This window comes from Choloepus didactylus, chromosome 4 (genome assembly GCF_015220235.1).
Source record: "Choloepus didactylus isolate mChoDid1 chromosome 4, mChoDid1.pri, whole genome shotgun sequence".
Classification (NCBI taxonomy): Eukaryota; Metazoa; Chordata; class Mammalia; order Pilosa; family Megalonychidae; genus Choloepus; species Choloepus didactylus.
In genome coordinates, this window is record NC_051310.1 from 88,136,813 (window position 1) to 88,164,585 (window position 27,773).

Sequence of the window (27,773 nt, forward strand, 5' to 3'; positions counted from 1 at the left end):
AATGTAAAATGTTGCAGGCCACTGTGGAAGACAGTTTGGCAGGTCCTCAGGAAGCTAAGTATAAGTTACCATATGATCCAGCAATCCCACTACTAGGTATATACCCATAAGAACCGAAAGCAGAGACTTGAACAGATAATTGCACACTGATGTTCATAGCAGCATTATTCACAATTGCCAAAAGATGGAAGCAACCCAAGTGCCTGTCAACTGATGACTTGATAAACAAAATGTGGTATATCCATATAATGGAATATTATTCAGCCATAAAAAGGAATGAAGTCTTGATGCATGCAAGATGGATGAACATTGAGGACATTATACTGAGTGAAATAAGCCAGATACAACAGGACAAATACTGCATGATCCCATTGTTATGAACTAATTACAATAAGCAGACGCAGAGTTGGAATCTAGAATATAGGCTACCAGGAGATAGATTGGGGTTAGAGAACGAGGAGTTGACACTTAACTTGTACAGAATTTCTATTTAGGCTGATGGCAAAGGTTTGGAAATGGATCGTGGTGATGGTAGCACATTATTGTGAGTGTAACCAACAGCACTGAAATATATAGGTGAATGTGGTTAAAAGGGAAACTTTAGGTTGTAAATATTACTAGAATAAAACTTAAAAGATAAAACATAGGACTGTACAACACAGTGAACAATATTATAGATGATGGACTAAACAGTACAAGTACGATTAGTTTTTTTCATGAATTATAACAAATATATGACACTAATATGATGTGGTAATAATAGGGTGGTAGATAGGAAAAAACATACCTAAAGCAAATAATGGGCAATATTTTAATAATCTTTCATCAGTTGTAAAAAAGGTAACTGCTCTTAAAAACAAGTAAAATTATAAAATAAAGTGCTATCTAATTGTAACATTGTTCCACACCAAAGCAAAGTGGTATATGGGAAACCTGTATTTTATGCATGATGGCTTTGTAAACTCTCAACTCCTTGAAAAAAAAAGAAAAAAAAACACCACAGGACTATACAACACAGTGAACCCTACTGTAAACTATAGACTATAGTTAATAGTATATGTTCTAGCTTGCTAATGCTGCAGAATGCAAAACATCAGAGATGGATAGGCTTTTATAAAACAGGGGTTTATTTCGCTACACAGTTACAGTCTTAATGCCACAAAGCGTCCAAGGTAACACATCAGCAATCGGGTACCTTCACCGGAGGATGGCCAATGGTGTCCGGAAAACCTCTGCTAGCTAAGAAGGCAGCTGGCGTCTGCTCCAAAGCTCCGGCCTCAAAATGGCTTTCTCCCAGGACGCTCCTCTCTAGCAAGCTTGCTCCTCTTCAAAAACATCACTCCCAGCTGCACTCCGTTCCCTCTCTTTGAGTCAGCTCATTTATATGGCTCCACCGATCAAGGCCCACCCTGAATGGGTGGGGCCATGCCTCCATGGGAACATCTCATCAGAATCATCACTCACAGCTGGGTGGGGCACATTCCAAGCAAATCTAACCAGCACCAAAACGTCTGCCCCACAAGACCACAAAGATAATGGCATTTGGGGGACACAATACATTCAAACTGGCTCATTCCACCCCCTGGACCCCAAAATGACATTATCTTTCCAAATACAAAATACATTCATTACATCACAATATAAATCATTTCAGTAACAAAAGTTAAGTAAAAGATCCCATCAAAATCAATTATAGGCACGGCCAGTCCTAAGGCATAATTTTTCTTTAGCTGTGGATCTGTGAACTTAAAACAAGTTATGTGCTCCCAATATACAAAGGAGAGACATTCATAGGATAAACATTTCCATTGCCATAAGGAGAAACAGTAAGGAAAACAGGGTTAACAGGAGCAAAACAGTTCCTAAAACCCGCAGAACAAACTCCATTAGATTTCAAAGTCTGTGAGTCATTTACAGAACAATGTTTTATCCTTGGGGCTTGAGAGAGCGGGAGTCTAACGCTTCCTAAGTGCCTTTGTGGCAGCTCTTTTCTCTCCAAATGCTTGGGTGAGTGCTCCAACATATCCACACATTGGGGAGACCACCTTCTCGGCCCCACCCTCCTCAAACATCGGGGCAGCTCCCGGATTCCCTTCCATCTCCGGGGCACATGCTCAACCCCTTCAGAACAGTGTGGTGGTAGCCAGGCTCTCCCCAATTCCCTGGGAATGTGCTCCGCCCTCTTTGGGACCTCAGATGGCAAAACTCTTCCAGAGCATCAAGGCAGAAGGCCCGCCCTCGACCTCCAAGGCAAACTCACCCTTTCCATGCATGTGGGCTGCTCCGCTCTCCCTGCCCGAGACCTCCTGACTCCAGACCTCAACCTCCATGGCTCTGTCTTTGAAGAGATTTTTCCTTTAATTTTTCCCTTGTCTGTCTCCTCCAGTCCAGACCGGCAATGGCTCTGTCTATAAAGATCTCGCAAAAATTCTGTTGGCTATGCATGAAGCACACAGGGGTCAAAGCCATTAGACAATAGGACTTTCCACAAATCCTTTCTGGATAATTCCATCTCCAATCTTGGCTTGTACTGAAATGGCGGCTGGGTTCCGTGTTTGGTTACATCCTCATGTTGGGCTATAGCTTCAGGGATTCCACCCCCTGGAAGCTTGTAATTTTCCAAGCGATCAGCTTCTGGTCTCTTTGAACCCAAGAGTTCAGTTCTAAGTTTATCTCTTTCCGCTCGCATTTTACTATAAGCTGCAAGGAGAAGCCAGGGTACCTCCTCCACATGTAGTCTGGAGATCTCCTCAGCGAAGTATTGCAGGTTGTAGCTTTCAAATTCTTCCTCCCATCTGACACCAGGACTCAATTTTGCCAAATTCTGTGCCACTTTAAAACAAGGATCACCTTTCTTCCAGTTTACAACAACATATTCATCATTTCTGCTTAAGTCCTCATCAGAAGTATCTTTAGAGTCCATATTTCCATAAACAGTCTCTTTAAAGCAGTTTTGGCCTTTTCTATCAAGCTCCTCACAATTCTTCCAGAATCTTCCCCTTATCCATTTAAAAAGCCACTCCAACATGTTTGGTATTTGCAAACACAGCAGCAAAAGCACCCCACTTCTGGTACCAAAATCTGTTCTAGTTTGCTAATGCTGCAGAATGCAAAACACCAGAGATGGATAGGCTTTTATAAAACAGGGGTTCATTTCGCTACACAGTTACAGTCTTAATGCCACAAAGCGTCCAAAGTAACACATCAGCAATCGGGTACCTTCACCGGAGGATGGCCAATGGCGTCCGGAAAACTTCTGCTAGCTAGGAAGGCAGCTGGCGTCTGCTCCAAAGCTCTGGCCTCAAAATGGCTTTCTCCCAGGACGCTCCTCTATAGCAAGCTTGCTCCTCTTCAAAAACATCACTCCCAGCTGCACTCCGTTCCCTCTCTTTGAGTCAGCTCATTTATATGGCTCCACCGATCAAGGCCCACCCTGAATGGGTGGGGCCATGCCTCCATGGGAACATCTCATCAGAATCATCACCCACAGCTGGGTGGGACACATTCCAAGCAAATCTAACCAGCACCAAAACGTCTGCCCCACAAGACCACAAAGATAATGGCATTTGGGGGACACAATACATTCAAACCGGCACAGTATAATTAAAATAATATTGTTTCACCAGTTGTAACAAAGGTACCGCACTAACACAAAGCATTAACGATAGGGAAAACTGCATGGGGGGAGGGGAGGAAATATGGAACCTGTATATTTTCTGCATGATTTTTCTGTAATCCTACAACTTCTCTAATTAAAAAGTTATTTTAAAAAACACTGTTAAACAGGGCCTCCGTGGGAAGGGAGAGTTTCCCAATGAGACAATATCTGTAGTTGTTAAGAGTTTAGGAGCTAGAGCCGAATGCCTAAATTGGAAGACAGACATCTCCAAATACGTTAGCTGTGCGGTTTTGGGCAGGTTATTCAACTTCTCTAAGCTCTATTCCACCCCTCAATTTCCCAGGAAACCAGGAATAACTATTTCTTGCCTTGTGGAGATTTGTGAGGATGAACTGGGATAATCTATAAAAGGCACTTGAGGTAGTATCTGGCACACAGCAAGTGCTCAGTAACATTGGCTGCCCTAGTGGGATTTTATGTGTCAAGTTGGCTGGGTTATGGTGTCCAGTTGTTTGGTCGAATATCGGCCTGGTTATTACTGTGGAGGTATTTCGTGGATGGGATCCGCATCTATAATCAGCCCTTAAGGAAAGGAGATTGCCCTGCATAATGTGGGTGGGCCTCATCCAATCAGCTGGAGGTCTTAACAGCAAGAACCAAGGGCTCCAGGGGTCAGAAGAATTTCTGCCTCAAGGTTTCAACATCACCTTGACTGCAATTCCAGCCTGCGGAATGAACTCGGACTTGCCAGTCTCAGCAATATCGAGTCAAATCCTTATAATAAATCTCTTTATACACACACATGTACATATATCCTGTTGGTTCTGTTTCTCTGGAGACCCAGACTGATACAAATAGTTATTATTATTGGTGTTATTATTGTCATTAATATCATTATTATTATTAATATCTTCATAATAGCCTATCGCTGAACACTGGAAATGGCATTAATGAGGTTTCTGTTCATGAACTGATCTCTGCAGGGAATGCTGTCATTATCATGGATAATACCAAACCATCCACATGTCCCTTTGTTTTCAACATATCCAAAGTGTTCTGATAAAACAAGGGTAGCATTTCTTCCATGGAAGTGTCAAGGCAAGATTTTCTGATTCATAGTAAAGAGGCCTGAGGCTGAAACACCTTGAGGGACTTCCTTTCCACCGTCACCGACACTGCAGCTGCCATGCCTGGAGTGGCCACTCTTAGCAGATTATGGTGATTCTGGACTGTCCACATGGCAGATGTGTGGAGACATGGGCACATGGATGCATAGATGTTTGTGACTGAGCTTCAGCATTAAAAATAATCATCTGAAAAGTAGAATTTTATGTCCACTGATACTTGGTCCAAAACCATCCTCTCCAAAGGTCTCAGATTTGTAGAAATAATAGTCCCCCTTTTATTTCGCACCTTCTCGTCCTGAACAGCAGGGAACCTTTGCTAAAGTCTGGCCTGTGAGAGCAATAGAGACTAGGTTGGGGAAGATATCCTCTCTAGACTCCATCCAGTCGTACACACCTTTCCCAAAATGGCCACTTTGTTCAGACACAGACGCAGTTAATTTTCATACAGAGAGAGTAAACATGGGGCAGTTTATGTCACTGACATTGAACTCTCTGGGCCGTGCTATTTCTGGCGCCCAGTGCGGAGCTCAACCTGAGGAGCCTAAGTACAAGTCAAGAAGGGCAATGGGGTAAGTGCTGAGCTTGCTGAATATTGTGGCCTGGGGTAAAGTTAGTAAACGTCCAACCCTGACCCACTTTGGGGGGTCTCGGACGGCAGCCTGGATCATTCTCAAAGGCCAATGGGCTGGACTGTCCATCTCCTTTGTCTCAGGGGTAGAGGAGTAACAAGGATTCAGGAGGCAGACACATAAGGACATGGATAGAACTTCTCTAATACACCACTGATTTTCCCCCAAAGGACAGGAACACTCCTGGCTGATCACAAGCCAAACGGATCAACCCCGAAAGGTAATAATAGGTAGAAGAAGAACAAAAGGTATTGCCATTTTAGCTTCAGCCTTGCCCCTCTCTGACACACCTGGGCACACTTCAACGATGTATGCGCTGTTTTCCTACGCCTGGGTAAGGCCAAGGCACGGACATTTCACCGTTCCAGTGCATGAGAGGGTGGGGCTCTGCCGTCACCCACAGAGGGTTAAGACCCTGGATCTGGGTTGCTGGGGCCTCCTTTCCTGCCTGGACAGTAGCTCGAGCTTAGGGGGTTAGATGAGCCCTGTCCTAGACCTTGCTTCAGAGACGAACTCTTTTTCCTCCTTGTGCTTGGAAAGCTGTGCTCTGGACTCACCTTCAGACAGGGAAAAGAGAGCTGTGATCTGGGCATGGCCGTAGGAGAAAGAGGCCAAGTATGTGCTCTGCCTGCTTTTATTGCTAGTGATCACCAAGGCCAGCCAGACTGAAAAAATGGAGTTCTACAGTCTAGCCTGGCTCAGCTAGTCTCCACCAGGGGTTAAAGAAAAGCCTTAGTAGGGAAGAATGCATGTTTCTCCGGCTTTGTCCTCTGTATATATGACACCCAGGAATCTCACAGGAGCTTGACTATGGCAAGAAAGGATTCAGGTGTTTGGCCACTGGGGTTCCAGAAACTTCTCAGTCTCTCCACCAGAGAGAATTCCAACACCGAACGTTCATTTACCCTATTCTTGACGACTCAGACTAATTATTGTAAACCTCAGCTACTTTACCATATTATAAATGCCCTGCCTCGGACCCTAAGGAGATGTGGAGGACTCTTTGCCCCCACTCCAAGTGGCCCAGCCCATGGGTCTTTTTGATGTGTCTCTTCTACTTTTAGACTCCTGTCTCCTCCTTTGACCTTAGGCTGTTAACAATCCCTTTTCTCTATTAACGTACTTGAGGCAGCCTGTCTCCCCACTTCTAATTTGCTCCTTCTACTCTGCTATGTGCCAGATGGAAAAGTCTGTTAAAATGATATGTAAAATCAGAGTAAATGTAATTGGAATAGGGGCTCCAGTGGGTTTCTCATAAGTAAAATGCACGAGTGTTATTACAGAGACCCCGATATGCCAACTTTGGTTTCATGGAAGACTTGTTGGCTTCCAAGCTGGTTATTGTGTTTTTGCAAGATAAGCCATCTTGTGTAAGTGAAGCATGACTTTTAAAGATACCTTGTCATTTGCTTTTATTTTAAACTGAAAGCACCCTGTTCATTCCAAACTGAGGGATAATAGATTACAGTCTACTTAAAAAACCTGTATGTCAATCATCTCATGCACTTAAGAGTTTTACGTCAGACTCTATGTGATGCTCAATTTAGGCAAATAATTATCCTACCAATAAGAGTCAGATGACCCAGAACCACATTTATATTAGTGAAGAGTTTCTTTATTGCAAGAAACAGAAACCAGCTCTGGGGCTGACCTATGCCAAAAGGAATATAGTGAAAAGACAGTGGAGAGGTTTCCAGAATCAAAGAAAATGCTGAACAACTAGGCCTGCATGGTTTAGGGAACTCAACAGTGATGGCCTTGGATCCTGCCTCTAGGCAGCCACTACTAATGGGATACAGCTTTCTGAGCATCTCCATTAAAGGTTCAAGTTCTCAGGAAAGAGCGCCTGAGTGAACCTCCTCCATCAGATGTCTCCATCCTTATATGAATCAGCCATGGTCTTCAGATTAGGGGTAGCTGGGAGTCAATATAATTCAGATGCAAACACCAAGGAAATCATCACATCTCTGGCAACCAGGATAAGTTGTGATTTCAGCAACATCCTTGGAGCTCATTCCCCTGAAATATTTAATTCTTGTCTTTCCAATGGCTTGCCCAGGTATTACTCTGTCACCCTGATCTGAAGAAAGCCCAAAGTCAACCACTTACTTATCATTCACAAGTTTCCCATGTTGGTGAAGCTGATTTTCCATGGTGAAGTTGATTGTAGCACCATACACATGCTCACCGAAAAATACCTTCATTTTAGACTTGTATTCTTCATCTTGAAAATACCGAATCATATCAGGGAACCAAACTGTCAGTCCATAGTAACTATAATAGAAAAGATAGATGTTTAAGCAGCAACTTGCTTATTTCTTTCATTATCAGAGGCTGCATTTCTGACCTGAAATAGATCAAGCTCATTTAAAACAGATTAATACAATTCATTATTAGAAAATAAAATAATATAATTAATCATATTAATAGATCTAAGAAGAAAAATCATGACCTTCTTCATAGATGAAAGTAAGGCATTGGATAAAAATGAACACTCATTCCTGATAAAACACCAATAAATTAGGAATGATAGATACTTCCTTAACATGTAGAAAATATGTATCTCATTCAAAAGTCAGAATCTTACTTTATGGGGAACTACTAAAGACATTCCCACTAAAGTCAAGAATAAGACAAGGGTGCTCATATCACTAGTACTATTTAATACTCTATTATAAGTCTTGGCCAACTCAGTTAGACCAAAAATAAAAAAATAAAACAGGAATATAAAATTGGAATGGAAGAGGTAAAATTATCTCTATTTGCATGTTATATTATTTTATACCTGGAAAACTCAAGCTCGCCAACTGAAAAAATGAAATGACCCACAAACGTATAAGAAGATGCTCAATCCCACTCACCATAAGATAAATGCAAATTAAAACCACACTGTTACCATTCTTGCCTATCAGATTGTCAGAAACCCAAAAGCTGGCCAAGCACTCTGTAGGTGGGGCTTTAGGTAAACAGGCATTCTCATACATTGCTGGAAGGAGGACAAAACCGTACAATGCCATATGGAGGAGAATTTGCCAATGCCAAAATTGTACCTCCTTTAGCCCTGCAATCCCTCTTCTAGGAATCTATTCCAACTGATAAATCTGCCCAAGGACAAAGTGACCTACAAACATAGTTATTCATTGTGACATTATTTACAATAGCAAAAGCCAACATTTGAAAAGCAGTACTTATTCAACAAAATTAAATTAAACATCAATAAATATAAATAAAACATAAAAAGCTATCAGTGAATTGGTACTTGTGTCTACCAGATCTAGCTTCTGAAATGTTCTCTCCCAGTTCAGATTAAACAAGTGGAGGAGAGGAGGGCCTGACTTCCTCTCTACCTTTACCTGTTTGGGTGTAGAATCAGGTCTCCATGGATAGGCATTGGAAGAAAGTTGGTAAGGGGTTCTCCGGGGGGGGCTGTGTCTCCCCACATTCATCACATGGTCAAAGAGGTCATTAGAACCAATTTGGTTCCCCAGATTGAGGAAGTGGGCACAGGCAGTGGGGATCAGAACAATTTCATAGATGGAAGATTAAAATCCTGCTAAAGTTTCCTAGTTGATAGTAGTTAGCAATTTATCGAGCATTTATGATGTGCCAGAAACTATTCTAAGCACTTTACATGTACAGTAAAACAGCCCCATCATGCTGTAAGAGGGCCCCCAAAACTTGTATAGAAAGAAGAGTCATGCTATTTTGAGGCAAATGAAATGATGAGGGTGAGCCTAATGCATAAGAGTGGAGCCAGCTAATTACCAATTGTATTATACGTTAATTTTCATTATCAAAAGGCACAATATTGCAGAGTTCCACTGTTTCCTCTATTTAATATATTCATGGCAACACTGATGGTTACCTACACCGCCCTTATTCCATGCTTCTTCCTTGTGAATGGAAACTTGATTTGCTCAGGTATCAACCCTCAAGGAAGTACCTTCAGCTCAAAGTCTAAAGCTATCGGGATATCACATTCCTTTCATCAGTGATTAGTTCAGGCATGGGCATGCGACACAAATCTGGCTAATATGACAGGAGGGAGAGGCCCCAGGAGAGACAGCTTCTTCCTCCTCAGAAGACTTTCTTGTGTGGACAGGGTGCCTAGAACAGTGCAGCCATCTTGCAATCAGAAAACTGTCCTGATGCTGAAACTCTCCCTGGAGGTCACTTCCTGGTGGAATTCTTGTTTTGCAGTATAATACATGTCCTCATTGTATAACCCACTAGAGTTTGTTGCCTGTTACTTGCAGCGAAAAGCATCCAATCTAATACAAACTCTACAAGTTAGAAACAGTGGCAATCCTCGATTTACAACTGGGGCTACTGAGGCACAGGGAATTTAAGGAACTTGGGTAAGAGAGAACTTACCTTAAAGCCATGGTGAACCAGACCACAGCCAGAATCAGTGTGTTCATCCTGTAGGGGCCCATCACACAGTACAGCGCATTATCCCAGACCTAAAGCCCACAGCAGAGAAGGCTTGTTAAAGGCGGGAACTCTGTGACTTGGAAGAGAGCATTTCTAAGATTTTCTAATAAGTTGCCTAGGGAACACGGAGGGAATGGGCAACTCCTTATCTCCCACAGGCAGCAATTCTCTTCAAGTAACAAGGAAGGGCTCTTCTCTTCCTACTGGATGGTCTCAAACACTAATAGTCCTACAGACTATTGCTTAGGAACACAGCAATATTCCATGAATATAACACAAAGAACAGAGTTAGGATTTCAAAGGACATAGCCAGGAGGTCCCCAATAAACCTGAGTAGTGAGTTCTGTTACCTGCCTATGGGTGGGAGTGATATACAAACATTTAATGACCAGACAATGAGGACACCATCCAGTCTCAATAGACTCTGGCCCGTAGGCTGCACTTAGTGCTCAGCAGCTGACTACAGGCAGCCAGTCTCTCAGGAGGATGGCTTTGCCCTTTATGAAGAACCTTTCTCGGAAATCACTAACAAACTTCAAGGGGTATTTATATCACTGGAGGGAAAGATGTTTACTCAGACTGGATATTTTACCAACATTCAAAATACTTGCCTTGCAGAGGAAAAGTAAAGAAAAGAAACTAAGGCTCGGAGAGGGGAGGTGTGCAGGTTTGAATGTATTATGTCCCCTAAATGCCATTATCTTTGATGCAATCTTGTGGGGCAGACATTTTAGTGCTGATTAGATTGGAATTCTTTGAGTGTTTCCATGGAATGTGCCCTACCCAACTGTAGGTGATAACTGATTAGATATTTCCATGGAGGCGTGGCCCCATCCATTCAGGGTGGGCCTTGATCAGTGGAGCTATATAAATGAGCTGACAGGCAGAGGGAACTCAGTGCAGCTGAGAATGAACTTTTGAAGAGGAGCTACAGCCAAGAGGGACACTTTGAAGAAAAGTATAGGAGCTGCAGATGAGAGACAGTTTGAAGATGGCTGTTGAAAGCAGACTCTTGCTCCGGAGAAGCTAAGAGAGGACAAATACCCCAAGTGCAACTAAGAGTGACATTTTTGAGGAACTGCAGCCTAGAGAGGAACGTCCTGGGAGAAAGCCATTTTGAAACCAGAACTTTGGAGCAGATGCCAGCCACGTGCCTTCCCAGCTAACAGAGGTTTTCCGGACACCATTAGCCATCCTCCAGTGAAGGTACCTGATTGCTGATGTGTTACCTTGGACACTTTATGGCCTTAAGACTGTAGCTGTGTAACCAAATAAACCCCCTTTTATAAAATCCAATCCATTTCTGGTGTTTTGCATTCTGGCAGCATTAGCAAACTAGAACAGGAGGTGACTGGCTCAAGGGCACACGGCAACTTAGAGGCAACTTGGGCTAGAATCCAAAGATCCCCACCCAGGGTTGCTTCCTCTCCATCACACTGCCCAGGATGATGGGGGTGCTCAGGGTCTTTGATTCTTCACCCACTGAGATAACACGTCCCCCAGATCTGCTTTCCCATCCAACATATATCCCCAAACGTACCTGCTTGAAGGTGGTCTTGAATCTGACCAGCCAGCGCTGGTACCAAGTTCCTGTTGAACTCTGGATCTCAATGAATTCATCCATTTGCTTGGGAGTTTTGATGTTGGAAACCTGAAGAGCAAAATGAGCTAGAGAATCTGAACCCCACTTCGTGTCAGAATTTTCCTTTCAATTTTTAGTTTAATATTACTGATTTCAATAAGGGCTAGAGAGCTCCTTGGAGACCCTCTAGTTCAAGGATTCTTCACCAAAGGTGAACATAGCCTCCCATAGGGAGTTTTCTCCGGTGGATCTGTAACACAAGAGATAACGCAGCAGGAACTGCAGGAGAATCTTTTGGTTGGAATCCGGCTTCCTGTTATCAAATACCACCCCCCACAGATACCCCAAACCCCATGCAGCCAAAAGAGGTCAGAAAGGAAGGTTGACACCAAATCATGAAGCACCTTAAAATACCCACTCAAATGCAAATATCCATTCAAATGGAAATTTTTCTTTTCTTTACTCCTAGGGAGTAGGTGTGCTGACAACTTCAAGTACAATTACTCTAATTTACAATTAGCTAGAATACTTGTCTTGGATTCACCCCAGCCCTACAGAACATTTATTCTCAAGGGAACACATCAACGCTTTCCCCTTCTGAAAGGTTTCACTGGAGACACCTGCCAGGAGGACTTTCAGGCTTGTCAGGCAACGAATGAAGCTGATGCAACAAGGGCTCAAAGGCCGAAGTGAGGAGGGAGAGAACCAAGGCTGGCCGTGAACACTGAGATTCCAACCTGGCTCTAAGCTCTTCTTCAAAATCGCCCAATATCTTTTCTGAGAGGGAATGCATAGGAATGAAACAGGTAACTCCATCAAAGTGGGCTCTGAGTTCACAGGCCAGCTCCTCAAGGTCAGTCAACACTTTCTAGGTGTCTCTTTTTCCCTTGTTCCGCTCAGTCATCCCCATCTATGACAATCAGGTTGGGATGGTGTGGGAACCCCGGGCACAAGGCATTCACCAGGTGTCTTGAAGACTGCTCACAGCAGCTTGTGTGATCTAGGACAGTTAAGGTTTGACCTATTCTTGTAATATCAGGTGCTAAATGTAAACTATACCCAAAACTATCTCCTCCCTGAGACTCCCTGAGATAATCTATCCTCCATCCTCCCTGTTGATTACAATCAGTCCCTCCCTACATTGCAGGACCTGGCTCCCCGCCTTATGCTCTCATACCTGTTGGAATGTTGAGCCCTTATAACCAGCTTATTCTGCCTCCCCAAAGTGTGGACTATTTCCACATTGTGCTCTGAACTGGCCGCCATTCAGAGCAGCTCCTGAATCCATTCAGAGAAGCTCCTGATTTCAGGGCAACGTGACTCGACCACCCCACCCTGTAGGTGAGCCCCATAATAAAACTCATGTCTCAGAACGTGTCCAGTGCTTTCTTTAGACCTTTGGCTACAAAAGCCCTCTTGGGCCATGACAGATGGAATACTGAAACCACAATTTTAAATCCTCTTTTTTTGGTCAGGTAAAAACCATTAAAAGCAGAGGTCATACCTAAGGACCTAGAAACTGGTATGCAATTTGGAAAAGAAAAAATTCCAAAGATTCATGGTACCCTACTCATTGATTTCTGCCTGAACTTCTTTCCCTGAGATGTACTTCCATCCCGGAAAGGAGGAATTCTGGTGCCAAAGTAAAAAGCTTAGCTTTTGCCTTTGGAAATTGGATTTTTTTTGTTTTTTTGTTTTTTATTTCCAGGCTAAGATGTATTTCTCAAAATTAGGCTGCTTATGTTAGAACCAGTTGTCAAGAGAGGGTATGGGATCACATTCCTTAAAAGGGTTTCCCAGTAGGACAAGGCCACTGGTTGGTTTAGAAGTTGTCCTTCCAAAAGCAACAGTCAGGAAGCCCTGGGTGAGCACCTATCAGGTAAGGTGCTGTACGGGATGACCTGGAGTAAAATAACTTTCAGGGGGAGCTTATCTGGGAAAGACAGGACAGGCATGCAAAATGAGGTGGAGAATAATTTATCTATCAGGACTCCCCTTAGGAGAGCTCTGTGTTTCTCTGGAATAAATATGTTCATAAGCCGCTGGAGGTACAGGGGAATCCCAGAAAGACACTCTCAAACTAACCTAATATGTATGAGCCAAGGAGAATTTGCTTTATTCCAGAGGGAGAAGGATAGCAAGAGGAAAGGGGAAAGGAAGAGAGAGAAACCGAAAAAGGGGAGTGTCCAAACTGGAATGTGAACCCAGGCTGTGTGCCCCAGGACACAGGTTCTTAACCGCTGTGCCATCCTGCCTGAGAATCAGGGTTTTAAGCAACAGGTTAACAATGACAAAATGTTTTAATCTAGACTGAAATTATGGATGCCAAAGAATCTCAGACAATGAATCGGAGTTAGGTGGGGGTTAATACAGGACACATCCTTGAAATGAATTCGAAGCAAGTCTTAAAAGAAGTTATGGAAACTGGAGCACAGGGACACCTGCAGAAAGCATTAGTAGTTGGCCGTAGACCTTGGTAGAGAGGAATACAGATTTGTAACTAACAGGACATTTTTACAGAAAGTACTCTTTACCATTTCTTAACTTGTTGAATTTGCAAAACATTAAAATTAAAAAATCAAGGCTAATAGCTACTGCTGGTAAGGGTACAGAGAAATGGATACCCTATTGCTGGCTGGTGGTATTGTAAAATGTTGCAAGGCTATTGAAATATAATTTGGCAACTATCTCAATAGAATAAAAATATTTATGCTCTTTGGGTCAGTAATTTTCTTTCTGGGAGTCTACTTTTAAAAAACAAACCCAAAACATTGAGGGTAAGGAATGGTATGCATAAAAAAGCTCATTGCAGCAATATTTGCAGGTACATTACAAGAAAACAGGGAAAATAAATATCTAATATTAGGGGCATGTTTAGAAAAAATATGTTAATATTCCTAATTATTACATAGTCATTAAAATGATGGTTATAAATTATATGTGGCAACCTATAAAATGCTTTTGAGTTTTGTGAAATAATATAATCCCCTCAAGAATATAGTTTTTGATGTTGTCACTTTTAAACATGAGCTGCCTAAGAAAAAAATGGATAGGAAATGCATCAAAATGCAAAGAATAATTATGTTATAGTGATGGAAATGTCAGGGCTTTATTTCCCTTTTGACAACATTTCTATGTGCTTATATAATGAATTTTTTTTTTAAGCAAACCAAAACAATAAAGAGGAGGAGCCCCACTTGTTGTTGTAGTGACCACACACTTACCGTGAACACCTTTTCCGGGGACCCCTTAGCCCTCATGTTGGTGTCATGCACCTGCTTGAGAATCATCCAGGCTTCATCGTGCTTGCCCATCTGGTAAAACCAAGGAAAGAGACATGGAAAACATGTGCTGGTACACTGTCCGGTCATTAGGGATAGAAAACCCTACAAACCCAAGGAGGTGCTGATATCGGGGTCTGCAGCAATCAGCATGGGTTCATTACCATCTAGGATTCTTGAAAGACTAGGGCAAGTTTCTGTCTCCAGGATATCTTGGAGGGGTAACAAGGTTGCTGTTTTTCTTAGTGTCTTACAAGTTGCAAACGCTAAGTTATTAGTTAATATTATTATTATACACTCTGAATAACCACTCACAGTTGTAAGGTTGAATGGACTGCTGCACTTAACAGAGGAAAGTGGGAAACATGTCCCTCACTGATGAAATAAGGCAAAGGAGCAACAAAGGGTGCATTTTGAGATAATCATGGTTAGAAAACTTCCTACTGCAACTGCCTCCTGGTCAGTGGGACAAAAGAGGGAATTAGACCTGGAGAATCGCTCTGCAGAGAGCTCAAGAAGGAGGCCTATAATTGGCCTCTGGGAATTGGGACTGTTAGAGCCTCAGGGCCCTGTTGCCCCTCTGCCAGCCTCTGCCCTGTCTGGCCATTGCAAGCAAGAGATCACCCAACGTTGGAAAGCGGCAGGACTCATCTCTTAGGCCACGGGAAACAGCTTTCTGATAGATGAGAGCCCTGCAGAGCAACTGGCTTTACCACAGGCCTCACTGTAACACTGACCAACATCACCCAGCTTTGTAAAAGCCTATAATCAGGTCCTCTGGAGGGAGTGGGTAATGCAAAGCAGCCCAGGAACAGCCCCTCCACCACCACAGAGCTGGACTGTGGCTCCACTTCTCTGGACCTAAAGAGCTCCCAAGGCCCCCAGCTTGACAGACCTTGAATCAATGACGTGCAACTATCACAAACAGGACTGGCCCCAGACCTAACGAGGAACAGCGTCTCCCCACATAGGGAAGGCTGCGATATGGAAACAGGAAACACATGGAACTAAGGGCCTAACAGAAGCTAGCCTAGGGCGCTTGTTGCTATCTCACTTCCTGGTTGGCGGGAAGGTGCCGACTCACCTCCAGCAGAAACCTGGGGCTCTCTGGCATGAACTTCAGGGCCACCATGGACACGGTGCAGGGCAGAGCGCAGACGATGACAAACACTCTCCAGCTGTGGAAGTGGTAATTGGTCCCCATGCTGAAGCCCCAGCCTGTGGAGAAGCAGCCACAGAGGAGTTCCGGCACATCATCCATTCCACTACAGAAGAGTGACTCTAGAGCTCTGACTCTGAAACTCGAGGCCACATGAGAACTATGGTGGAGCGTGGAAGGGGTCTGGTTAAAAGTGCAGACTCCCCACGCTACATGCCAAAAGCATCAGATTCAGAAAGTCTGGGCTAGGAGCTGGGGATCTGCATCTCGACAACTCCCCAGGTTGGTCTAAGAGTCCAAACGGAGACAACATCCCGTATTCCTACATATTCAAATTAAATAGGCTATGTTCTACACCCCTACCTTGACAACGAGCCAGAAGGCCAGGCTCAGCGTTGCACAGGACCCCCTTCTTTTCCCTCTCCACCCCCTCCCACAGAGGAAGGGGCCTCTTGCTGACATGTGTGGCCATTACACACACCGGGGTGGTGAGAAGGGGTGCCCTCATCTCGCCCCTGGGCTTGGTGGGCATTCAGGGTCCTGGTACCCACAGCGTGGACAGGAAGGTGGGCCACGCCCTCGGGGACTCCTTGCCTCAAGGGAAGGGGTGTGGCCAGAGGCAGGGCCAGAGCAGGGCCTTATAAGGCACAGGGCTTCCATTAGGGACCCTTCCTGCCCAGGTTAAAGGGCAATACCAGTTCAAATAATTCAGTATCACACTTCGAAAAAAAAAACACAGTAAACTGTCATTTTTACAACACTGTTTTAAAGGAAACTGAACTCATATTCATATGATTCCTACCATCCTTGAAGTGAGGAGGTGACCAGCTCCCAATCAACTGTCATTGTTCAAAGTATTTCTAAAATTCATTGTGAGGATTTACAAATTGTTCTTTTGAATATCTTCATGGATGGCAGACTTCTTCTGAGGCATGGAACACAGTGGAAGAAGCCTGGACTTATGCAGTCACATAAATCAGTTCAAATTGTTAGTGTGGCTTTGGGATTCTGTATCTGTAGAGTTCAGGTTATAATACCTCCACAAAACTGCTATTTGTGAAAGCTCCAGGCAACCAACAATAATTCATCTGTTTTGAGGATAGATTTGATTTCTTTAGAAATAGCTAAAATAGATAAAGATCTGCAGGAGAATTGTCTTAAACTGGTTTTCTTACACTGTTCAAAGTGTCTCTGGAGTCAAAAGTATTTTGAGAAAAAAAATGCAAACTGCATAGACAAATATTTTGCTTTTGAAAGTTTAGATGGTAATAATTGTTTGGATGTGCAATTTCTATTTTCATTTACTTTGATATATGGAATATGGCAAACTGGTGGTGGGCAAGGTTTATGTCTTGAATTCTCTACTACTCCTTACTGGGGTTCAACTTGTTCTGCTTGCAGTAAATGCCTAACCAATATCTGCTGATTTTACAAATATTTCCTACTCTCTTTGCACAATTAAAATTAGGCAGAGAGAATCCAGTTGGGAAAACTGACAGGACTATGGCTACTTTGGTACATTTGGCCACTTGAACAGAACAGACACTTCATCCAACACACTTGATCAGAATCAAATCTCTTTTCTGCACAGTGTGATTTCTGCTTTTTCTCATCTCATTAGGTTGTTTTTGTTTTGTTTCCTGTAATTTAAATTGAAATGCCTTTCCTTTCTCCTGGGAGTAACACTAGAAAGGGGTAGATAAAGCCATAACAATAGTTATACAATTTTAATTCATGTCCAAAAATATTCTGAGCTAATTAGAGATAGAGTTGATCAAAACTCCAAAGCAGTCAAACTCAAGAAGAGGGGCAGAAGCATGTACATTTATAAAGTGTTAAATTCTGCTTTGGAAAGATTTTTCCTTATGATAATACATGTAAATTATCCAAAATCCATTATTCTCTCATGCTTCTATGGTTTTTATGGTGATTTCAATAATCTGCACTTTTCCCATTCACTAGGCACATCTTTGAGGACTTAAATAAAATTAAACGGTGAACTGTTTCCAAATATTTGGAACAATATTAATTTGGAGGCAGTTCTCTGATCTTTTAGCATGCCCTACTTTTCTGTCAGGATTTTACAAATAGCTGATGGTGCTGACTGCAATGGAAATTACGCTCTCATAATATATCTGTTTTTTTCAGACTGTACCCGTGAGTTCCCAGGAAAATATTCTGAGTTTTGTAATTTTCTTTTTCAATGAGTCAGTCACCCAAAATCCTGTTGGTAAGACCTCTCATTACTTCATTCCTGCCAAAGCGATTAAATGGGCTGCACAAGCCCCACACAGACATCCGTTTCTTTCCTACAATAACCCCTTGTATTTGTCCCTGCTTAGTGGAGGATGTGTTCAAGGATTAATGTATTAGGCATATTGAGAAATATTGTCAAACATCTGGTTCACTAGGGACAAAACATCTAGTCCTGGTAAAAAATAAGGTTTAAAATAATCACTCATTATACTGTGATTCTAGTCTACTATATTTCTAGAGTGGGTTTCCCCTAGCTAAAGCCTGCTTTGATCTAGCCTGATCATCCAACAGGAGCGATAAAAATATTCTAAAATTGATCATGAGGATGTATGCACAACTATGTGACGATACAGTGAGCCAGTGATTGTATAGTTTGCATTGTGTATGGATGTATCTCAATAAAATTGCATTTTAAAAATACAATTTAAATTTCACAGATTTCATACAGACAAACAAATAGGAAAATGTCCTGTCCATTTGCAATAAAGCAATTAACCACAAGCCCTGCAGCAGTCAGTAAGCAGCCATGTGGACCTTCCACCATAGGCATCTCATTCAATCTCAATCCACATGCTCCCAACCTGACTTCTTTTATTGCTTTCTTAGCACAGGCACCTAGATATAGATGTGTGAGAGAACAAACCAGTACAGACATGTGCACAAAATGAAATGAAAAAGTGATGCCATTTATAGTGACTTATATATCAAAATATTAATATATCACAATATCCCTCCCACCCTTCCTTCCCCACCATGTTGTAGTCATGTGGTTTGAATGGACTGGCTCCACCCCCAGGTCCAGGGATGAGCATAGAGGTGGATTCTAAACCTTTCAGGACCTGGGATCCTCTGAGCTATAGTGATTGGTTGAGTTGGGCACAGGACCTAAGCTGACCCAGTCAGAGAGAGGCCAAAGACCTTTGCTCAGTGGTTGGTGTGAGGTGCCCGCTTCCCTTGTGGACCAAGCCTCTGCAAAGAGGAGGCCTAGAATTGCTATCCACATGCAAGCTAGCCTGAGTACTAAAATCACCTTGAAAATTTTCTCCACACCTCCATTTGCATACAAGGCATTATTGAATGGTAGGGCTGGTGTGGCTCACTACAGCCAACTCTTCCTACACCCTGCCCTCCCCTCCTATTTTACAGGTGAAGAAACCAAGACTGAGCAGGAAGGACTGGCTTGTCCCAAGTCACACAGCAACACTGTTTTGACTCAGCTTTTATTCAGGTTTTGTTTGTCCATTTCCCCTGCCAGAACAATTTTCAACCACTTAATTTACGCATGGAAAGAGTTTCTTCCTACTGACACATTTGGTTCAGTTAACCAGGGAAGTGATATTATATTAAGAATGGAGTGAAGGGAGAAATTCCTCAGAACCATATAACTAATAGCATAACACATGGATAATTAAAGTGTGTGTGGGTGGCTGAAGGGTAGAGTGCAGAGTAATATAATTTTGTATCTAAAATGATGGATGACTGCCTATAGTGTCAGAATTATCTGGAGAACTCTTCAACTCTTCATTTCACTATTCCTGTTCTTATTTCTTCTGTGTTTCAAATCCAAAATCCAGTGGATTCTCAAAAATATGGCAGAGACTACACAATGTTCACAAATCCATTTCCTCTTCTTTCAGGGAACACAACTAGATTACATTCCCCAGCACCCTTTGCAATTGGATGTCGCCATATTAGAGATTCTGGGCCAATGAAATGTGAGTGGAGATGATGTGCTCACCTTCTGGACCTACCCATTTAAAACCATCCACATTCAACTGCCCATCCTCTTCCCCCTTGTAAGCCACATGTGCAAGATGGTGGAACACATGATAGAGTCTGAGTTCCTGAATTGCTCCTGGAACACAGTCACCTGCAGATAAGGAAACTGTCTGGACTTTACATAAGAGGGAAACTTCTACTGTGTTTATCAGTTTATCAAGGTAATGCACCAAGCATCACCTTAACTAATATAGCAGATCTTGGTCTAGATCAGACTCTTATTAAAAAGATATACATGGAGCCCCCACTAGCTCAGAACACATATCAATAGAGGGTCAGATTTAAAAACAAGACCACAAAGGAACTGAACCAGTGGAGACTGCTGGTCAGCTCCAGGAGTGCAGTTGTTTGCTACTCCCTTATTGGTCTGGATTACCTGTGACAGCAGGAGTCTAAATGATGGCAAGATTTAGACCCATAATTGGTGGTTAACCTGGATATCAGTTTCCACACAAAAATGCTCTTGAAGGAAGCTGGTGTCACTACCTAGTACATGCAGATGGCATAACAAAATTCAAAACTCCTGCCTGCTCTCTACTTTACTCTTTGCCAAACCAATAGTGAGAGTTAATGTGGGAGGTCTCTGTCCAGAGAATTCAGTTTTTCACAATAATCCAGGGCAATAAAATTGTACTGCCTGAAACCATGACCTTGTCTGTAAGGGCTGTTTCACTTCTGCAGCCAAATGAGAGTGATGGCAGGCAACAGAGAGGGCATTAGAATTCCAGTCCCAAATGTACCACATGCCAGCGGGGTCTTGGGCAAGTCACCAGCTTCTCCTGGCTTCTGTTACATCATGGATAAAGTGAGGTCACCAAAGCATAACTTGCAGGGGGAGGAGGGATTGAGGAGATGAAGGTTGAAATCCTTTCAAATAAAAGGAAGGATAAAAGGAAAGGAGAGAAGGCAGACTGATTGTATTGTTTCCAGAAAGACTTGTGTATTGAATTAATGATGTGTCTGCAGTGTCAGAAATTCTTTGGAAAGATCAAGGTCACATATGGTAACTGTGTATGAGTAGAGGGAATAAGGTTGTGGACAGGTGTGATGGTTTGGAGCTGTATGTACCCCAGAAAAGAACATGTTCTTAAAGCTAATCCATTCCTGTGGGTGTAAACCTATTGTAGGTGGGACCTTTTGTTTAGGTTATTTTAGTTGAGGCATGCCCCAGGTGGGTCTTAATCCTCTTATGGAAGCCCTTTATAAGAGATGAAATTCAGAGAAGCACACAGAGAAACTCAGAGAGAAAAGTCAGAAAAACTAGCAAGGACACAGGAAAAAAAAAAAGCCACAGAGAAACTCAGAAAGAAAAGCCAGAAAAGCTGAGAGAAAAACACACAGAAGCTCAGAAGGAAAGCCACAGAGTAGCCAGAAGCTGAAAAAAAGGAAACCCTGGAGAGAAGGCCCAGCAGACATCGCCATGTGCCTGGCTATGTGACAGAGGAGCTGAGGATTGCCGGTAGACAGTCTTTAGGGAGAAGGTGTCATCTTGTTGATGCCTTGGTTTGGACATTTTCACAGCCTTAGAACTGCAAACTCATAAGTTAATAAACCCCCATCGTAAAAGTCATAGTTCTGGTATATTGCACTTCGCCAGCTTTAGCAAACTAAAACACCAGGAAGCTCCTGACAGGTGCCATAGGAACAGGGACCCCTGGGCACTGACCATAGTGTGGAATAATGCTCCAGGCCATCACAGATGCATAGAGGCCTCCAGCCATCCAGAAGATGCCCAGCCAACTGAGATGCTCTCCTCGCTTCTCCCGAGACAAGAATTCAGAAAAATAGGCAAAGACAATTGGCAGCGCACCCCCGATACTGCAAAGAGAAAAAGCCAGAGAAAAAGATTCAAACCATGCACTCAAAACAGTCACAGCAGAAGGCAAGTTACTTTATACTCCATCCTCATACTCTGGTGAAATAACCCAGTGAACCTGAGGGGCTGCAACTGTGGGCACTCGACAAGGAGCCACACGTCTTTAACCAGCCGAGCCAGACCACTGAGCACAGACACACCAGCCAGGCAGTTCCTCCTGACACGTGGGAAGCAGTCTTGGGCTGTTCGGACCTTGTTTTTTATAGGTTTTTATTTTATAACCTAACCGCTTCCTAAATTTTAATTTTACTTTAGTTTTGACTTGAAAGTCAAACATAAAAATCAGCCCAAGGGATTCTGGGGCTACGCCTCAGGGCTGTAGCACCGGGATGGATGGGCCATTGGTCTACGAGCCCAGTTAAGGTCTGTTACCCACCCTATGCCAGAGATGAGTCGGCAGAAGAGGAAGGCTCCATATCCCTGCACGAAGGAGGAGAGGGACGCGAAGGAGGCATTGATGGCCAGAGACATGCCGAGCACTCGCTTCCTCCCCAGCTTGTCAGCAAGGCCCCCCAGGTTGAAGGCCCCTGCCATCATCCCCAGGTAGACAATCAGCCCTGGGAAGAGGGAGAGAGAGGTGAGAGAAGACAAGAGGTTAGAGACCATTTGATGTTTTAGGAAATCCAACTCCTATTTTTACTCTTTCTAGATACTCCAGGTCACAGACATAAAAAGGCGGAATGTCACAAAGTGAACACGGCAAATTAAAAGCACTATTACAAATGTGGAGTTTACAAATGGTGTTTAGAGAAATAGTCTCACGAGGTTTATATGTATTTACACATACTAAAATAGATCAATGTAACTCAGACTGATGCGCCTTTCTTCGATACTACTCTTGCATGCCTCATCCACAAACAAGGGAAATGCTGTAAGTTTATTTTTAAGCAAGACAAAAGTTCTTACCTGAGGAGTCACATTTAAGGAGCAAATTTCCAGGAGAAAGGCATGGCAAAGGGGTATGGGAAGCATTGGGAAGGAAGGCAATGGTGCAAGTAATACGGACATTGGTTGTTGCTTAGACTTTTTCCAAGTTACAACCAATGTCCACATCTTGCAGGGGGGCTATGGAGGGAAATAACCATGAGTTGTCCTTTCCTAAACATGTGGAACTACTACTAGCCTTATAATAAAGTCAGTTTATTTAAGATATCATATACATGTATTGTTATGGACATATTTATGGTGTTATAATGAAATACAGTACACTCATAGAGGTGGCAAAACTTACAGGATCAGATGGATAATTCTTTTCTACTAACTGTTGAGGGTATACTAATTTAAAACCAATATGCTAAGTGTACTGCATACATTATTTTAATATATCTTTACTAAACCTGTGGAGTCTGTTCTATGGAACAACTTTCATGAACAGAAAGTATTGAATACAAATTATTTAACTCCTATTGTCCAGCCTTGAATGTAAATAAAATAATGGGCACAAATCTTTTTCACAGAAAGGAAGTGTCTCCTGGATGTGCAGATGTTTTATTTATGCAGATGTGTGCTGGGAGGGCCAACACAAAGCTAAGAGCTTCAATTAGCTGATTAATCAAGTTGAAGTTATGTCCCACAAAGATAAAATTGAACCACACCCTGTTTTATATTCCCAGTGGCAGATTTCCTTCTTTTATTATTTTCTTCTACAAGATGAAAAGAAATGACAACTTTCATGTTATAAAAATGTTTTCACTAATGAGGATTTTCTTCATTCACCTGCATTGTAACCTTTAACATTTATAATGCTCAAAGTCATGAATGATGTTATTTCTTTTTTTCTCAGTATATGGTATTTCAGGAAATGTGTCCATTATTCTCTCCTTCAATATTTATTGTACAAGTATTAATGAAATGCCTATTATGAAGCAGGCACTGTTGTGGATACTGGGGACCCAGTGGGATACAAACACATGAAAATCTCTGCCTTCTTCGAGCTTACATTCTAGTGGGGGAAGAGACAATAAACAATAAATGCATAAAATATATAGTAAGTCATTTACTGATAAGGGTTATTGTCTTAGTTTACCAGGGATGCTATGACAAGTAGCACAAGCTGGTTGGCTTAACCAATTGGATTTAGTGTCTGACAGTTTTGGAGGCTAGAAATACAACATCAAGGTACTGGCAGGCCATGCTTTCTCTGAAGTCTGTAGCATTCTGGTGCAGGCTCATCCAAATAGGATCTCCAAAGATCCTATTTCCAAATGAGTTCACACCTACGGGACTTGGGGCTAGGACTCAAACTGCCTTTTGTAGACAGACATGATTCAATCTATCACAGTTATAGAGAAAAAATAATGCAGGGAGGGGAATAGCAAGTGTCAGGGTGGGGTGTGGCAATTTTAAATAAGATGGTCCAGGAAGACCTCACCAAGGTGGCACATTTGAACAAAGACCTGAAGGGAGCCAACCATGGGGGTGTCTGAGGAAGGGTTTGAACAGCCAGTGGAAAAGCAGTGAGATGGGAATGGGCCCTTGTGTTAGAGGAACAGCAAGGTGGACGGTGTGGCTGCTGAAGAGCATGCGGGGCAGGGTGGGCTGCCAGGAAGGGGGGACAGAGAGGAGAAGAAGGCCAGATAAGACAGACCCTTGGAGGCCACTAAGGACTTTGCTTAACTCTGTGTGAGATGGGAAGCCATTGGAGGGGATTTGAGCAGAGCAGTGACATGGTCTGACCCGTGTTTTCTAAAGGTCTCTCCAGGTCTGAGCTGAGACCAGCCCCTGGGAGGCCAGTGCATAAAGAGGCAGTCCAGGTAGGAGGCTGGTACAGTGCCCAGACGGGAGGTGGTTGGACCTGGACCCGGGCAGCAGCAGTGGAAGTGGTGAGAAGTGGTCAGGTTCTGAATACATTTCAAAAGCAGATGTGTCAGGGTGGGCTACTGAATCGCATGTTGGGGTGTGAGAAGCAGAGGAGCCAAGGATGATTCCAAGGTCTTAGCCCAAACACCTGCAAGGATGGAGAAGGGATGACAGCTGCAGGAGCAGGTGTGGCAGGGAGTGATCAGGAGCTCCCTTTTTGCGTGTTAAGTTTGTGATGCCTAAAGTATCCAAGGAGGAGTATTGCAAAGACATGACCAAAGTAATTTGTTCTTCTTGTTCTCTCTCTTTGCCCTTTCATGTACACAGAGATATAAACAGGCATAAGATTTAACTTTTATAGTGTCTTGAAAGTCAGCCAAGTGTGTAGGTATGAGAGATATACGTAGAGGAGAGAAGGATAGGTATATGAGAGATGTACAGACATACGCACACACAATATGCTCTTGAGATTTTCTCAGCAGGGGGAAGTAGTTCAGTCATCTTTTTCCCAAGCAGCTGAACTTCTTAGAAAAGAATGTCTCTGATGTGTATATAATTTAAACCCAGAATGAATCTTGTTGCATCATAGTACTTTTAACATCCCACTTTGCATATGAGTAAACTAAGCCTCAGAAGGGTTAAGTAATTTACCTAAGCACACACAGCATGCTTTCAGAAAAGGGCTGTGCGATGGTTTCAAGCTGAATGTGCCCCAGAAAAGATCATGTTCTTAAAGTAATCCATTCCTGTGGGTGTAGACCTATTGTGGGTGGGTCCTTTTGTTGAGGTTATTTCAATTCAGCCTGCCCAGGTGGGTCTTAACCTTCCTACTAGAATCCTTCATAAAAGATGAAATTCAAAGAAGCTGAGAGAGAAGGAGCTAGAAGCTGAAAGCAATAAAACCCAGGAGAGAAGGTCCAGCAGACTCCAGCCATGTGCCTGGTGTCCCAGATCACCAGTAGCCTGTCTTCAGGGAGAAAGCACTGCCTGTTGATGCCTTTATTGGACATTTTCATGGCCTGAGAACTGTAAATTTACAAGTTAAAAAATCCCCATTGTAAAAGCCAACCCATTTCTGGTATATTGCAAACTAAAGCAGGCTGGATAGTAAGTATTTTTGGTTTTGTGATCATTAAACTCTGCTGTTGTGGCAGGAAACTGCCATAGACAACGTAAATGAGTTTATTTACAAAAATAGACCTGTGGGCCAGTCTATTAATCCCCGGTCTAGAGCTCTGGACCTACACTCCAGCCCACCGTGCCTTCAGGGGCCCACAGGAATGTCCCTGCAGGGCTCTCTAGCACTCTGGTAGGACCTCATATTAGCATCATCCAACCCTGGGCAAGTATGATAATGAGCTCTCCTATGGAATTTTTATAATGTAACTATCAACACAACTCAGAACTAAACGAAAACTATTTTATCTAATTCAACTGACCACCTAAAAGGATCTATATTCACCTTACCCTGGCAGTATGGGATGGCTACCTGAGGATAAAGCTCACTGTCCCTAAACAGGAAACCTCTAGGGAAATTAAACACACACACACACACACACACACACACACACACACACACACATTCTCTCTCTCTCTCTCTCTCTCTCTCTCTCTCTCTCTCTCTCTCTAGCTATTCAATCCCACCCTTCTAAATCAATCTCCAGGAGTAAGACCCAGACCATACTTCAAACAAGTCCACAGTCTCCTCCCTTAGGTGATTCTAGTTGGCCGGCCTACTGCCCATCCACAAATCATTGTTTGGGAACCCACCGTTCTATCTGAAGGCAGTACTTATTTTCTCTACTACTCTGGGAATCATGAAAGGCTAAAGCACTAGAAATCACAAAATTGTTTTTTAAAAACACATCTAGAATCTTTTATTCTTATTTATAAACCTTGATTTTGGTTCCATTGCCAAGTGAGCTAGCCCTGGGGTGCAATTAAAGCATCCAAGCTCCACACCACCTTCTAGCATGTCCATGTTGGTATGGTTAGCTTACAAAATACCTTTTGCCTGATTTTCTCTCTCCAGCTTTGCAGAATTTTATAAAGCTCCTTAGAGCTGAATGATGAGGGAAGATTTCCTTCTGACCCCATTCCAGACCTGCTTCTTGAGCCAGGAAAATAGAAAATTGCTGAACCTGTGCTCCCAGACAAGATGTTTCTCTGAATATTTGGAAGAGACACAAAGAAGTGATGTAGCAAGGCTCAGGATCCCCAAGAATTTCTGGTTCTCCATATTTCACCAGTGTTCTAACCCATAGCTCAGAAAATGTAATGAATAGTTTTCCATTTTATTAGATCACTAACACTTGTATTTGAGGAAGAGTCAAGATTATACAAACCTATCCCATGCTGGACTGTGGGTTTATCTGCTTGATCCAGCACTGTTCAGCTAAAGGTATTCAACATATGTCCCCTTGAAGACTTAGTCGTGCCCAGTTCTAAGCCACTGCAAGTGCTGCCTAGCTGGCCTGCCTTACCAAAGAGAGCTTTGTAAAACCATATTCTGCTGCCATGCTCATCTCCACCACAAATGAATTTAGTCAGGGGGCCTGGGTGAGCCTCAGGCTGCAGCTTCCCTATTGCTCACACATGGCAGGGCACATCTATTTGATGGACCTCTGGCCTGATATCAAGGCTAGTTTCCTACCAGTATCTGATGCCCCCAACTAACTGGAAAGGCCCAAAACTATTGTGCTTGCCTGTAGTTGTTTGGAACTGTATGTACCCCAGAAAATCTTGTTCTTAAAGCTCATCCATCCCTGTGGGTGTGGACCCATTGTAAGTAGGATCTTTTGAAGAAGCTACTTCAATTTAGGCATGACCCACTTCATTCAGGATGGGTCTTAATCCTCTTACTGGAATCCTTTATAAACGGAATGAATACAGAGAGAAAGCCACAGAAGTAAGAAGCTGAAATCAGTGAAAACTGGAAGAGAAGGGAGAGACCAGCAGATGCCACCATGTGCCTTGCCATGTGGCAGAGGAGCCAGGATTGCCAGCAGCTGGTCTTCAGGAAGAAACCATCACCTTGATGATGTCTAGATTTGGACATCCTCAGAGCCTCAAACTGTAAGCTAATAAATTTCCATTGTTAAAAGCCAACCTGCTTCATGATATCTGCTTTCAGCAGCCTAGCAAACAAAAACAATGTCCAACCAGGTCCTCCTCAGAAAGGAACTGGGTTCTACTCCTTTGACATGGACAACCCAACTAACACAATGACCAT

At 43.0% G+C, this 27,773-nt stretch overlaps 1 protein-coding gene across 3 annotated transcripts in view; it reads right to left on the reverse strand.

Annotated features, from left to right (window-relative positions):
* SV2B (synaptic vesicle glycoprotein 2B) overlaps positions 1-27,773 on the reverse strand; it is a 221,325-nt gene that overhangs the window by 24,359 nt on the left and 169,193 nt on the right. For 2 of the 3 annotated variants that reach the window (XM_037832969.1, XM_037832970.1), the window contains exons 3-9: positions 22,119-22,299; positions 21,533-21,684; positions 15,757-15,890; positions 14,616-14,705; positions 11,350-11,460; positions 9,750-9,838; positions 7,485-7,649 (exon numbers count right to left, since the gene is read on the reverse strand). In XM_037832969.1, coding sequence (XP_037688897.1) covers positions 7,485-7,649; positions 9,750-9,838; positions 11,350-11,460; positions 14,616-14,705; positions 15,757-15,890; positions 21,533-21,684; positions 22,119-22,299 — 922 coding nt within the window. The remainder of the gene's footprint in view (positions 1-7,484; positions 7,650-9,749; positions 9,839-11,349; positions 11,461-14,615; positions 14,706-15,756; positions 15,891-21,532; positions 21,685-22,118; positions 22,300-27,773) is intronic. The other variant, XM_037832971.1, reaches the window with a different exon arrangement.